At 42.9% G+C, this 15,855-nt stretch overlaps 1 protein-coding gene across 4 annotated transcripts in view; it reads right to left on the bottom strand.

Annotated features, from left to right (window-relative positions):
- epc2 (enhancer of polycomb 2) overlaps nt 1-14,973 on the bottom strand; it is a 72,707-nt gene extending 57,734 nt beyond the window's left edge. For 2 of the 4 annotated variants that reach the window (XM_043694132.2, XM_087989244.1), the window contains exon 1: nt 14,433-14,654. In XM_043694132.2, the coding sequence (XP_043550067.1) occupies nt 14,433-14,585 (153 nt within the window). In that variant the 5' untranslated portion in view covers nt 14,586-14,654. Of the gene's footprint in view, nt 1-14,432; nt 14,655-14,748 lie in introns of those variants that run through there. The other 2 variants (XM_087989246.1, XM_043694133.2) reach the window with 2 other exon arrangements.
- Between the last annotated feature and the right edge of the window lie 882 nt (nt 14,974-15,855).

Below are 15,855 nucleotides of genomic sequence, written 5' to 3'. Positions count from 1 at the left end.
CCTGCAGCACCTGCATATTTACTTTTAGTGACTGACGTACTAAGATACCCAGGTCTGGTTGCATATTCCTCCTTTCCCAAACTATTCCCATTCAGATAATAATCTGCCTGCCTGTTTATGCTACCAAAGTGGAAAACCTCACACCTGACCACATTATATTGCATCTGCAATGTATTTGCCCACTTAATACCTCCACATCTCACAGCAAACTCTCCCATCCAGCTTTGTGTTATCTGCAAACTTGGATGTGACAGTGTCCTCTACTAAACCACCAACATATTTTGTGAATACCCTAGGTCCAAGCACTGATCCCTGCACTATCCCAAATGTCATTGTCCACCACTTGGAAGAAGGCCTATTTTCCTTCTATGTTTCTTGTCTGCCAACCTATTCCAGTAAATAACCTTCACTGTTCTTTAATTGTACATGCTAATCTCTTATGAGGGACCTATGAAAACCTTTCTGAAAATCAAAGTAAACTACATTCAGTAGCTACCCCTTATTCACTCTACATGCTACATCCTCAAAACGTCCAGTAGATTTGTCGAGCAGGACTGCCTCTTGGTAAATTCGTGCTGACGCTGCTATTACATCTTCTGTAATGGATTTTTAACATTTTTCCTGCTATCACAATCAAGCTAACCTTTCATTGTTTCCTCTCTGCCTCCCATCTTAAAATAGTAGGGTTACCGTATTGAGTGGAATGAGGGCCAGGTGGATCACATTTATTATGAGTGCTCTGATTGGATTGCTAAGCTGGGCTAGAGAGCCCTGCCTGACAGATATAAACAAGAGATTCAGATAATCTCCTCATTTTCGGCACTGGCTCTGAGCTGGCTGGTCAGAGACCATGTACTATGCACTTGTAAACCAAGAGTAGCTTGGTGACAGGATATCGGCCTCTGTGCGGTTATTTCAGCTACCTTAGCTACGCTCAAATTCATGTGCCATAGTCTATAGAATTTTGGAAGGTGACTACAAGCACATCTGCTTTTTGTAAGGCTAATTCCTTAAGTATTCTGGGATAAAGGTTACCAGGCCCTAGAGATTTATCTGCTTTCAATCCCAAAAGTTTCCCAATAATATTTCTATTCTTATACTAATTATTTCAATTCCTCTTTCGTATTAGACCCTTCGTTCCGGTATATTTTTGATTGTTATTTGTGTCTTCCCTTTGTGAAGGCAGAACAAAAGTAAATACTTAATTAATGTGCCATCTCTATTCCCTCTTATAAATTCCCCTGTTTCTGACTGTAGAGGACCTACATTCATCTTTACTAATGGTTTCTCTTCACATATCTGTAGAAGCTTTTACTATTGATTTGTCTGTTTCTGCAAGCCTACTGTCACAAGGAGCTTAATCTCTTATTGGGAGCAAGAGTGAGCTATTTGGCCTTGATCCTACTTCAGCATTCAATAAGATCATGTTCAATTTAAGTGTAGTTTCAACTCCACTTTCTTGACATCTCCAACCCTCCAAAACTCCCGAGTTTCTTGTTTATGAGGTTTCTGTCCAACTGAACCATGAATAAATTCTATGGCCGAGTCTCCACTGAGCAAGCGATTTCTACAAACTCACAATGTCTAAAAGATAATATTTCTTATCTGATCAACATGAAAACAAACAACATCAATAAACATGAAATACACAGTTGCAAATATATATGTGGTGGAACTGATACAATATCAGGGTGTCCAACTCTCATGGAATAGGAGCACAAAGTGGAGACCCAAGGCCTGTATGCAACAAGGAATGAACAATAAATTTGGGAGACTGGTGTGGGTGAGCTACCTCTGGTAAATGTGGCTTAAGACCATAAGGCAGGGGAGCAGAAATTAGGCCATTTGGCCCATCGAGTCTGCTTCACCATTCAATCATGGCTGATAGGTATTTCGACCCAATTTCCAGCTTTCTACCCGCAACCTTTGAGCTAAGTTTAAGTTCACAGCCAGACTGAAAAATAACGTTGCAACAGCATGTTAATTTAGAAAGTCGAGCTCAACAGAGACAACCTAGCAGGAGCAGCAGTTTTCTGTCAATATAAATGAATGTCTAAAGATTTCTACTTAGTGCAGCAGAAGTTGACTTAGCAGTTGGAACTTGGGTGCGGCCCTAGTTCCCTATAAAAGCAAAAAGGTTTTGTGACTATTCACAGGAGGAGCCCAAAATGGAGTTAACAAGTCCAGAGTGTGATGTGGAATAAGAGCAGACTTGTGGGATTAGTGCAGAGGAGGGAATTGCTGCTTTATATACTTTTTTCAATGCTCCAATAGTAGTTCAAAGACATCAATTTGGTGAGCAGGTAGGTAATAATAAGATTTTTATTCCTCTAAATGGGGTGATATTTTACTAGTGTTGAAGAACTATAAATGTGGCATTATACATATTGCTTGATGGACATGAGTATCAATGGCATAGGAAAGATTAAGAAAGAAGTTCTACTGAGGGGACACGGACAGTTGGAGCTAAATTCAAAAACAGAACTGCAGAGATAATAACTTCTAGATTACTATCTCAGCCACAAGCAAACTGGCACAGGGTTAATAAGAACAGAGTTGAATGCATTGCTTCAAGAATAATAAAGGACAAATTAGGAAACTGGTGCTAATAATGGGAAAAGGAGTAGCCGCCTTCACATAACCCATACTAGGACCAGTGTTCTGACAACTTGGGTAACTAAAACTGTCGAGAGTACTTTAAATATAATTGTTGGGGCAGTCAAAGAGGGAGCTTTTCTGGAGGGAATGTCGCTTCAGGAATGATTTGGGAAGGATAAAACAAGAATGCAGGTTAACCATATGGGTAAGGGTAGCCAGGATGTCACAAAGACTGGAAACAGCTTCAAAATATATAAATGCATCAGTCAATATGGTCAGAATACTGCAGAATGAGTTTAAAACAAAAGAGGGATAGGAGGGTTCCAGTGAAGAAACATTAAGAAATCTAAACACAAATGTTGATGCAATAGTAAGGTATATACAAATGGGTAAAGACAAGCTGAATAGGACAGGAAGGGATGATATCAGTGATGGTTACAAGGCCTAAGGAGGAAACAGCAGTGAAAAGAAAACCGAAACCACTTTATAACAGAATCATACCAGTTACTGCACAGGAGACAGTCAGCCCATCATGCCTGCATCGGTTCTATTACCTCGTGCCCATCTCCTGCCTCTTCCTCACATCCCGCATACCAATTCTATCCAAATAATCATCCAATACCATCTTGAATGCCTCAATTAGAACCCCCTCAACTACATTTATAAGCAGCGCTTTCCATACCCTAACCACTCACTGTCTGAAAAGGTTTTTCTCATCACCCTAGCTTCATATACACATCACTTTAAATCTATGGGTTTTTTTTCTGTTACAAGGATAAAGAGCTTCTCCCTATCCAGGCGACTCATATTTTGTAAACCTGTGATGAGACAGATAACAGGGTAGTACAAATAGATATAATTAGTTTAGATCCTAACATTAAGATTACAAAGGCTGGGAAATAAACATGCAAGGTGAAAACATTACCCAAAAACAAGCAAAATAGACAAGAATGACCTGTAGCCCTCAGAATGAAGAATAACATAAGATCATGAACAAGAATGAATTTTGGCCCAAAGTCCAAAATAGAATCAGTGTGGCTGGAGACTAGGACTAGTAAGGGTGAGAAAGCACTGGTGAAAGTAATTTATGAGTCCCTCAATAGTAAACAAGAAATTATTGGAGCTTATAACATTATTGATGCAGGAACATAATCATCACAGTCTGGATCAGTCAAATTGGCAATCATGATCGAGAACAGGAGTTTGTACAGAATGCTTTTATGGCATTTTATTGGAATGCAATCAGCTAGGGATAAAGCTATTTTAGACATAATCTTGTGCAATGAGGTTACATTTATTAATAAAAGATCCACTGAGAAATAATGTTCATAATCCAAATGAATTGGTGGTAATCATTTAACAGAAAATTAATCTCATTCAACAAAAAATCACATTATATTGAAAAACAAAAACTTAGTAGGAAAAATCATCTGTGGCTTGCCAGGCAAATTAAGGTGGTATTAAAAAGGAAGTCATTAAAATTACACTCCAAAAGCTTTTACTTCCAAATAACCCTGCTGGACTGTAACCTAGTGATATGATTTTTAACTGTGTCCTCCCCAGTCCAACACCGGCACCTCCATATCATTAATATTGCAAAAAACACTAATAATTCTGAGGGTTCAGGGTGTTTTTGAAACTGAAGGTTTCCAAAAAAATTCATTTAAAACGAAAGATTTGCCAAGAAGTGGCAGATGGAGTATAATTTCGATAAATGCAATATGTTGGATTTTGAGAAGGAAAATCAGGGCAGAATTTATACGCTTAATGGTAAGGTCCGGGGGTGTGTTGCCGAACAAAGGGACCTAGAATTACAGGTGTATAGTTCCTTGAAAGTGGAGTCACAGAATGACAGGGTGGTGAAGGCAGCGTTTGGCACGCTTGCCTTCATCGGTCAGTGCATTGACTTTAGAAGTTAGGATCGAGAGTGTGGTGCTGGAAAAGCACAGAAGGTCAGGCAGGAAAACATAGTATACATCACACCATCCTCCTTCATGTCCGCCATCTAAAAACAGACCCCACCAGAGATATATATTTCCCTCCCCACCTCTATCCGCTTTCTGTAAAGACTGTTCCCTCCTCAACTACCTCGCCAGGTCCACACATCCCCAACAAGCCACTCTCCCCTCCCGTCACCTTCCTATGCCACCACAGGAATTGCAAAACCTGCACCCACACCTCTGTCCAAGGCCCCAAAGGAGCCTTCCATATCCATCAAAGTTCCACCTGCACTTCCACACGTCATTTACTTTATCCGTTGCTCCCGATGCGGTCTCCTCTACATTGGGGATACAGGACACCTGCTCGCAGAGTGCTTGAGAGAACATCTCCGGGAGACCCGCATCAACCAACCCCACGCCCCATGGCCCAACACTTCAACTTCCCCCTCCCACTCCACCGAGGAAATGCAGGTCCTGGGCCTCTCTTACTCCCTTACCATCCCATGCCTGGAGGAAGAACTCCTCTGCTTCTGCCTCCTGATACTCCAAATACATGGGATCAATGTAGATTTCACCAGTTTCCTCATTTCCCCTCCCCCCACCGTATCCCAGTTCCAACCTTCCAACTCAGCGCCGCCCTCATTATTGTAGTGATAAACGGCTCCATTTCGGAATGGCAGGCAGTGACCAGTGGGGTACCGCAGGGATCCGTGCTGGGACCGCAGCTTTTTACAATATGTGAATGATATAGAAGATGGTATCAGCAATAACATTAGCAAATTTGCTGATGATACAAAGCTGGGTGGCAGGGTGAAATGTGATGAGGATGTTAGGAGATTACAGGGTGACCTGGACAAGTTAGGTGAGTGGGCAGATGCATGGCAGATGCAGTTTAATGTGGATAAATGTATGGTTATCCACTTTGGTGGCAAGAACAGGAAGGCAGATTACTACCTCAATGGAATCAATTTAGGTAAAGGGGCAGTACAGAGAGATCTGGGTGTTCTTGTACACCAGTCAATGAAGGAGAAAGTGAGGTCTGCAGATGCTGGAGATCAAAGTTGAAACTTTATTGCTGGAACAGCACAGCAGGTCAGGCAGCATCCAGGGAACAGGAGATTCGACGTTTCGGGCACAGGCCCTTCTTCAGGACATTCCTGAAGAAGGGCCTGTGCCCGAAACGTCGAATCTCCTGTTCCCTGGATGCTGCCTGACCTGCTGTGCTGTTCCAGCAATTAAGTTTCAACACCAGTCAATGAAGGCAAGCATGCAGTTGCAGCAGGTAGTGAAGAAGGCTAATAGCATGCTGGCCTTCATAACAACAGGGATTGAGTATAGAAGCAAAGAGGTTCTTCTGCAGCTGTACAGGGCCCTGGTGAGACCACACCTGGAGTACTGTGTGCAGTTCTGGTCTCCAAATTTGAGGAAAGACATTCTGGCTATTGAGGGAGTGCAGCGTAGGTTCACAAGGTCAATTCCTGAAATGGCGGGATTACCTTACACTGAAAGACTGAAGCGACTGGGCTTGTATACCCTTGAGTTTAGAAGACCGAGAGGGGATCTGATTGAGACATATAAGATTATGAAAGGATTGGACACCCTGGCAGCAGGAAACTGCTGATGGGTGAGTGCCGAACCAGAGGACACAGCTTAAAAATACGGGGTAGACCATTTAGGACAGAGCTCAGGAGAAACTTCTTCACCCAGAGAGTGGTGGCTGTGTGGAATGCTCTGCCCCAGAGGGCGGTGGAGGCCCAGTCTCTGGATTCATTTAAGAAAGAGTTGGATAGAGCTCTCAAAGATAGTGGAATCAAGGGTTATGGAGATAAGGCAGGAACAGGATATTGATTAGGAATGATCAGTCATGATCATATTGAATGGCGGTGCAGGCTCGAAGGGCTGAATGGCCTACTCCTGCACCTATTGTCTATTGTCTCATGATCTGTCCTACCTGTCCATCTTCCTTCCCACCTATACACTCCACCCTCCCTTCCGACCTATCACCTTTACCCTCACTTCCATCCACCTCCACCTCAGCTACCTCCCCCCAGCCCCACCCCTTCCCATTTATCTCCACGCCCAGCCTCATTCCTGATGGGCTTTTGCCCAAAACTTCAATTTTCCTGCTCCTCGGATGCTGCCTGACCTGCTGTGCTTTTTGAGCACCACACTCTCGACTCTAATCTCCAGCATCTGCAGTCCTTACTTTCACCTATAGAAGCTGGGATGTCACGTTGTGGCTGTACAGGACATTGGTTGGGCCATTTTAGAGTACTGCACTCAATTCTGCTCTCCCTGCTATAGGAAAGATGTTGGGAAACTTGAAGGAGTGCAGAAATGACTTACAAGGAAGTTGCCAGGACTGGAGGGCTTGATCTATAGGGACAGGCCGAATAGGCTGGGGTATTTTTTCCTGGAAGTGGAGGCTGGCTGGTGACCTTTGAGAGGTTCATAAAATCATGACGGTGAATAGCCAAGGTCTTTTTCCCAGGGTATGGCAGTCCAAAACTGGAGAACATAGGTTTAAAGTGAGAGGGGAAAGATTGAAAAGGGACTTGAAGGGCAACATTTGCATGCAAAGGATGGTGTGTGTATGGAACTATCTACCAGAGGAAGTGGTGTCAGTTGGTACAATTACAATAGTTAAAAGGCATCTGAATTGGTATATGAATAGGAAGAGCTGAGAGGGATATAGACCAAATGCTAGAAAATGGGACAAGATCAGTTTAGGATACATGATGGTTGGCATGGACAAGTTGGACCGAAGGGTCTGTGTCCGTGCTGTATAATGTTATGACATAAAATAGAATACCTAAACAATGCACAAACAAAATAATTTTCAAAACTTTTACCAAGCACATAAAAAGGAGATAAACACTGTTTCCATGGCTACGGTTAAAACGATGAAACAGTTCTATGCCTTCTGCACAGAGGTTATAACAGAAATATGGAGAGCCAAGGGCTAAAAAGAGTGAGGAAATGAAGGATAACAGATTAAAAAGTATGGAGAGTTTTAATGGACTAAGACTCATCAAATCTCCAGAACCTGACTGCCGATATCCACGATTCTAAAAGATTCAGAGAAAATGGACACACTGCCAATTATTTTCTAAAATTCCCAGGAGACTGGTAGTCAGTAACACTGCTTTTCAAGTAAGGACAGAAATAAACACGCCAGTTAACCCGCTGTCAGACACTTGGACATCTACTGTTGTGCAAGTCCAAAGAAAGCACTTGAAAAACATAGCACGATTAAAACATCAAGAAGCTTTCACAAAAAGGAAATAATATTTGATAAATTTACTTATTTCAAAGATGCGACCAGTAGGGTAGAGAAAGGGGAACCAGTAGACGTACCTAAGTTCCCAAAAGGAATTTGAAACGTTACTACACAAAATTTTAATAAATAATACAAGGGCTCACAGTATTGTAGGTGATACATAGCATGAGTAGAGAATTAGTTAATGAATTGAAAGCCAAAAGTAGAAATAAACAAAGCATTTTTAAGGTGGCAGATTGTGACGACAGCACGGATCAGAGCTATTTATAAACTATATTATACCTTAGACAAAGAGAAAGAGTAATACATCTAAGTTGCTGATGGCACAGCCGAGTGGGAATGAAAGCCATGAGGAAGGCACCAAGCAGTTGAAAAGAGATACACAGGTAGGTAGGTTTATGAGAAACAGATGGCAGTTAGAATATAACATGACAAAGTGACAGATTATTCAATACGGTCATAAGAACAGATCAGAGTTTTTTTTTTAAAAAGTGGTGAAATTTGTCAACGTTCATGTTCAGATATATCTGAGCCTGCTCATACATGGAAAATAAAATAGCATGCAGGTAAAACAAGTCATTAGGAAATCAAACGGAACAATGGCCTTTGTTCTTGTATTCCAATCCCTAGCAATAAAGTTTTGCGACAATTCTCGAGTTTGAAGATACCACTCCGAAAAAACAAGGTGCAATGTTGCTGTTCTTTAAAGGAGGATATAATTGCATTGTGGATAGTATAAGGGTTCAGGAATGAGAGAGTCATCTACAATGAGGCTGTCTAAATTGGGTCTACATTATCTGCAGTTGAGAAGAATTAGTGATTATCTCATTCAAACAATCAAGATTATGAAGAGGTATGACAGGGTCGATAGTAAGGTACTTAGTCTGTTGACCAATAAATGTAGAATAAACGTGGAACAAAGTGAGCACGGTTTTTGGATAAAAGCTGATGATTCACCGCTGAGATGAGCATTCTCTACCCCAAAGGATTCTGAATCTCTGGAATTCCTGAACCGAATTCCTGAACTGAATCTCTGGAATTCGGTCAGTGAATATATTTAAGGCTGCAAAATAGTTTTGTCCTTCCATTAAATCAATATGCAGAGTGGACAGGTAAGTAGAAGAAAAGACCAAAATCAACCATTCTCAATGAATGGCAGGGTAGGCCTAGTAGTGACTATATTCTAATCCTGTAATGCAGGGGCAAACTCTGACTTACAGATTGACTGGGACAGAAATAGGGTTGCCTCAAGAAAGACAGGGAGGGGGTGTAATTTGAGAAAAGAGATTATGATGTTGGTAATATTTACAGTTTAAATAACTGAATATTTGACCATATATAAATTATAGTTGAAACTTAATTGCTGGAACAGCACAGCAGGTCAGGCAGCATCCAGGGAACAGGAGATTCGACGTTTCGGGCACAGGCCCTTCTTCAGGACATTCCTGAAGAAGGGCCTGTGCCCGAAACGTTGAATCTCCTGTTCCCTGGATGCTGCCTGACCTGCTGTGCTGTTCCAGCAATTAAGTTTCAACTTTGATCTCCAGCATCTGCAGACCTCACTTTCTCCCCATATATAAATTATAGAATCATTAATTGAAATAGTGAACCAAATAGTGGAACAGTCTGATTAGTTGACAGATGTAGATATCCTCTGCACTCCTAGTTCATACACTATAATGCGCAAAACAGCATCTTATAATAATCCAAAAAGTGAGGGGAAAAGATTGTCTATACCTATTAACTGATCATATAATGAGGAAATAAGTAATGTCATGATGTAGCTATATGAAAGTCATAGCACACATAAAAATAGTAATTTTCTAATTAGCTAATAACACTAAGAATATTTCATACTAGTGACAACTTGATATATTTTTTACTCAAAAATAGATGGCAAGCACCAGTGTTGAATGCAGCAAAATCAGGAAGTCAAATCTTTTATCTTCCATATTTTCGCAAAAAGAAGAAAGGAATTCTAGTAACTGCAATTAATACACATTTAGGATAGAACATTACAGCGCAGTACAGGCTTTTCAGCGTTGATGTTGCGCCGACCTGTGGAACCAATCTGATGCATATCTAACCTACACTATTCCATTTTCATCCATATGTTTATCCAATGACCATTTAAATCCCCTTGAAATTGGCCAGTCTACTACTGTTGCAGGCAGTACGTTCCACATCCCTACTGCTCTGAGTAAAGAAACTACCTCAGACATCTGTCCTATATCTATCACCCTCTCAATTTAAAGCTATATCCCCGTGAGCTAGCTACCTCCATCCAAGGAAAAAGGCTCTCAACTGTCCACTCTATCTAACTGTCTGATTATCTTATATCTCAATTAAGTCATCTCTCAACCTTTTTCACTCTAACGAAAACAGCCTCAAATCTCTCAGCCTTTCCTCATAAGACCCTCCCTCCATACCAGGCAACATCCTAGTAAATCTCCTCTGAACCCTTTCCAAAGTTTGCACATCCTTCCTATAATGCGGTGACCAGAACTGTACGCAATATTCCAAATGTGATCACACACCAGAATTTTGTACAGCTGCAGCATGACCTCGTGGCATTGAAACTCAACCCTTGTACCAATAAAAGGTAACACACCGTATGCCTTCTTAATAACCCTATCAACCCTATAACCCTTAATAACCCTGGATGGCAACTTTCAGGGATCTATACACATGGACACCGAGATTTCTCTGCTCAGCCACACTATGGAGAATCTTACCATTAGCCCAGTACTCTTTACTCCTGTTGCTCCTTCCAAAATGAATCACCTCACACTTTTCCGCATTAAACTCTATTTGCCATCTCTGAGCCCAGCTCTGTAGCTTATCTATGTCCCTCTGTAACCTACAACATCTTTCAGCACTATCCACAACTCCACCAATCTTAGTGTCATTCACAAATTTACTAACCCATCCTCCTACGCCCTCATCTCACTCATTTATAAAAATGACAAACAGCAGTGGCCCCAAAACAGATCCTTGCTGTACATCACCAGTAACTGAACTCCAGGATGAACATTTCCCATCAACCACCACCTTCTGTCTTCTTTCAGCGAGCCAATTTTTGATCCACACCCCTAAATCACCCTCAATCCCATGTTTCCATATTTTGTGCAATAGCCTACCATGGGGAACCTTATCAAATGCCTTATTGAAATCCATATACCCCACATCAACCAATTTACCCTCATCCACATGTTTGGTCACCATCTCAAAGAACTCACTAAGGTTTGTGAGGCACGATGCATCCTTCACAAAACCATGTTGACTATCCCTCATCTCTTATAACCTTTTCCAACACTTTACTCACAACCAAAGTAAGGCTCATTGGTCTAAAACTACCAGGGTTGTCTCTGCTCCCCTTCTTGAACAAGGAGACAATATTTGATATCAACCAGTCTTCTGGTACTATTCCTATAGACAATGACGACATAAAAATCAAAGTCAAAGGTTCTGCAATCTCCTCCCTGGCTTCCCAGGGAATCCAAGGATAAATCCCTTCCAGCCCAGGGGTCTTATCTATTTTCACACTTCCCAAAATTGCTAACACCTCCTCCTTGTGAACCTCAATCCTGTCCAGTCTTGTAGCCTGTATCTCAGTATTCTCCTCAACAACATTGTCTTTTTCCAGTGTGAATATTTAGCACTTCCCCTATCTCCCTGGGCTCCACGCACAGCTTCCCACTACTATCCTTGATTGGCCTTAATCTTTCTCTAGTCATTCTTTTATTCCTGATATACCTATAGAAAGCTTTAGGGTTTTCCATGATCCTATCTGCGAACGAATTTTCAAGTCCCCTCTTGGCTCTTCTTAGCTCTCTCTTTCGGTCTTTCCGAGCTAACTTGTAACTCTCAGGTGTCCTAACTGAGCCATCACATCTCATCCTAACATAAGCCTTCTTCTTCTTGACAGGTGACTCAACTTCTTTTGTAAATCACGGCTCCCTCGCTCGACCACTCCTTCCCTGCCTGACAGATACTTATTAACGACCTGCAGTAGCTGTTTCTTGAATAAGCTCCATACTTCAAATGTGCCCATCCTATACAGTTCCCTTCCCCATCCTATGCACCCTAAATTTTGCCTAAATGCATCATAATTGCCCTTCCCCCAGCAACAACTCTTTCCCTGCGGTATATACCTATCCCTTTTCATCACTAAAGTAAACATAACTAAAGTGCTCACCTACCTCCAAATCTAACACCTGGCCAGATTCATTACCCAGTCCCAAATACAATGTGGTCTCACCCCTTGTTGGCCTGTCTGCATAATGTGTCAGTAAACCATCCTGCATTGAACAAAAACTGACCCATCTAAAGTACTCAAACTATAGTATTTCCAGTCAATATTTGGAAAGTTAAAGGCCCCCATAACAACTACCCTATTACTCTCGCTCCAATTTATGACTCAATCATTGCTTCCTTTCCTCTACATCTCTGGAACTATTGGAGGCCTATAGAAAATTCCCAACAGGGTGCCCTCTCCTTTCCTGTTTCCAACCTCAGTAGACGAGTTCTCAAACTCTTTCTGCCACTGTAATACCGTCCTTAACTAACAATGCCAACTCCACCCCTTTTTTTATTAACCATCTTCTCTGTTCTTACTGAAACATCTTATCCCTGAAACTGCAACAACTCATCCTGGCCCTGCTCTACCCATGTCTCCAAAATGGCCACAACATTTAGAAATTAGTTACAATGGCCGAGATTTTCCATCTCCCTGATTGGGGCACATATTAGAAAGGAGAATTTCAGACTATCACAACAAGACAAAACTCATCAGCCCAGCTTCTAGATTATTTACATACTGTATAAATGAGCTCTTCAGTCATCAGTTACAAGCCTCATTGATACACTTCCCTTTTTGAAATGGTGTATTCCAGATTTTAGGGTTATAAGGTCTGTTTCCATGCTGATCAGCTATCTAAATTAACCTAGCCCCATTTGCCCTTAGGTCCCTTTTATATCTTTCTTCTCTCATCTTAAACCTATGACCGTTCATTTCGGACTCCCCCACTCCAGGGAAAAGACCCTGTCTATTTACCCCACACATGCCCCTCATGATTTTATAAACCCCTATAAAGGTCACTCCTTAAGCTCCAACACTCCACGGAAAATAGCCCTAGCCTATTTAGCCTCACTCAATAGCTCAAAACCTCTAGCCCCAGCAACATCCGTACAAATCTTTTCTGAACCTTTTCAAGTTCAACAAAATCCTCCCTATAGGAGGGAGACCAGAAGTGAATGCAGTAATCCCAATGCAGACACAACAAATCAGATCGTCTGTAAACATTTAGTACTGGCCTAATGGCAGTCCCTTGAGTCCTGTATTCAAGTGACGTGAATTCAGAAAATATACTGGAGAATGCATTTTCCTCATTTCAATGGCACAGTTTGAGGTGGCATATTTTGCATCACCTGGGCATCCACGGAGATGCAACAGAGGAAGTACTGAAAAACAGTTCTCCACTTGACCAGACCCAAATCTACCGCAAAAAAAATCTATGGGCCAGGCTTGTGACCTTCTAGGTCTCAAATTAATAGACTGCACACATCGCATTTCTCTCTCTGATCTGGTCCTTCCTTGCACATTATCAAGTTGGCACACAAATGAAACCAGATTAATCAGGTTTACGTGAACATCTGTTTATTACCATTTGTACTACAGCAGTTCTATTAGCCAATCTGTATTTCGTACCTTCATTTATTGTCACGTTTCATCTGACTGATTCCATTACATAAGGTATTAGTGCAGGAGAGGATTTAACAGCAATATGCAATCGCATATGTTTCAAAAATTCTTTCTTGGACATGATTCACCTTTAATGCAGGAACATTACCCCAGGTTACAACACTGAAACTGACTTCCACGGAAGTATCATTAAGTTCCCGTCGTGTTTCATTCGCATCGAAGTAACATTTGCATGAAATGTAAATATTGCAAGATATCACATATGCTGTAAGCTGCTGCCGAATTGGTCTGCAACAGGGACGAAAGATCTGAGTTGCCCCAAAACTTTAAGCCAATTTTAAATGCAAGCCCCCATCCCACTGCCGCCCCTCTACAAACTCTTTCCCACAGAGAAGGCGACGGAGAGAGCCCAACGATGTCAACTGTCAACAAGCAGCCGGCGTCATGGGCTTCGGTGTTTACCTTATGAGTCGTACGTCATCGCCAGGATCCAATCTGCGGCCGAGCTCTACCCGGCAATTGAGATTGCCAAGGGCTCTAGCCAATCAGGTGCGACAAGGGGAGGGGCTCGTTTAAAATAAACGGACTAAAACCGTCACAGGCATCACACCGTAGGAGGGTAGTTATCGTGCGATATATTGGATAGAAAAAAAACATTATTGGATATTTCCTTTCTATGTGTTTTTTAAAACTTTTTAGCTTGGAAGTAACGTGCTTGCCAACTGCTATTTTTTTAAAAATCGATTCCGGGATTTCAAATTTCCGCGCCATAACGCCCCTTGGCTGGAAAGGACAACAATGGCGGCGGGAGCCGTGGCTTGCGCAGTGAGTAGAACGCCAGCGGCCGCCGCTTCACCCTTTCTCCCCGCCCCCCGGCCCCCCCACCAACCATCCTCCCTCCCTCACTCACCGACTCCTCTTCTTTCTCCATCCCGGTCGGCATCTGTGGCACGGCCCTATTGATGGAGACGCAATCCTGAAGATCCGGTAGATCCTTCGCCCGGTAAATGGGGAGCGGCTTGGCGGCGTCTAGCGCCCGCGCTCGGAACGAGAGTTTACTCATGGTGTGCGCGGGAGAGGATTCCTGTCTTGTTTTTGTATAAAAGAAAATTTTCCGAAAAAGAAAAACAAATCCCTCCCCTCCCCGCACACCCCCCTCCCCCCCACCCCCCAGTTATCGCCGTGGGGTTACTACAGCAGACACCGCGCAGCGAAAAGGAGCGGACCTCACTGGCACAAAGATGGCGTTTTAGACCAGTCTTAATTGGGCGGCCGGACGCCCGGAGCCGCTCATGGATGCGAGTTAAGGAGTCCGTCCCCTGGGTGGATAGGGCGCTCCTCGAAATGGCCCTCATGCCGACCGAGCCGAGCCCGAGAAACCGAAATTTGGCCGTCGGTCCGCGACATGCGCCACGGCAAACATGGCGGACATTAAAGCAGCAATCCCAGGGAACCGCGCGCGCCTCCAGCAACGTGGGGGGAGGGGTTGCGCGCGCACCATCATAAGGCCGGTCCAGTGCAGGAGATGCTTTGCTCAGTCTGTTGCACTCGGATCTGCTTTGCGGAGGAGTTTGCCTACCTGGATTAGTCCACCTTGTTTTGTGTATGACCTCCTTCTCCGCCACGCTTTGTTTGTCCCTCTCTCTGATTCAACTGAACCGTTGAGTGCCCGTGACGCTTACAACCCAAGTACGAGCAGCCAGGGCTTTCTGCCCATGACCGTCTTTCTTTAGGGCACCCCCTTGTCAAGTGCTCCCTTACGGGAGTCGTCTTCCCTGCTGTGGGGTCGTGAGGTGGACAGCTGACTGTGTTTGGCACTCGCATCCAAAAAACATTCTCTCCTTCCACCACCAAAGCCCAATGGCGGTGAAATGTACCATACATTACAGAAGTTCACTTAGCTCCTCAAATGACTCCTTCCAAGCAGGCAACCACCACCTATCTAAAGGGCAAGAATAGTAGATGTATGAGGCTAGCACATCCAGCAATTTCCCTTCAAAGCTACTGGCAAATGATAAATGTATCACTTCCTTCAATGCCACTGGGACAAGTCCTGGAGCTCCCTCCCTAACAACGTTGTTTATGTACCGATGTCAAATGACTGCAGTGGTTCAAGAAGGCAGCTCGCCATCACCTTGAAATAGAAATTTCAATAAATGTTTGCCCAGCTGGTGAAACCTAAATTCCATGATTTGAAACATTTTAGATGATAATGCAATGTGAGACTGATGTGTGTGTGTGTGTGTGTGTGTGTGTGTTTTTTAAGCCTTTTCAACTTGTACATCCACTTTGGAGAAAATGCATATTGTTTATTTCATTAAATGTTCATGTAA

This window comes from Chiloscyllium plagiosum, unplaced genomic scaffold (assembly GCF_037043375.1).
Source record: "Chiloscyllium plagiosum isolate Xiang-an unplaced genomic scaffold, Cpla_swu_hap1 HiC_scaffold_7, whole genome shotgun sequence".
In the NCBI taxonomy this organism is placed as follows: Eukaryota; Metazoa; Chordata; class Chondrichthyes; order Orectolobiformes; family Hemiscylliidae; genus Chiloscyllium; species Chiloscyllium plagiosum.
This window is presented reverse-complemented; position numbering and strand designations above follow the sequence as displayed.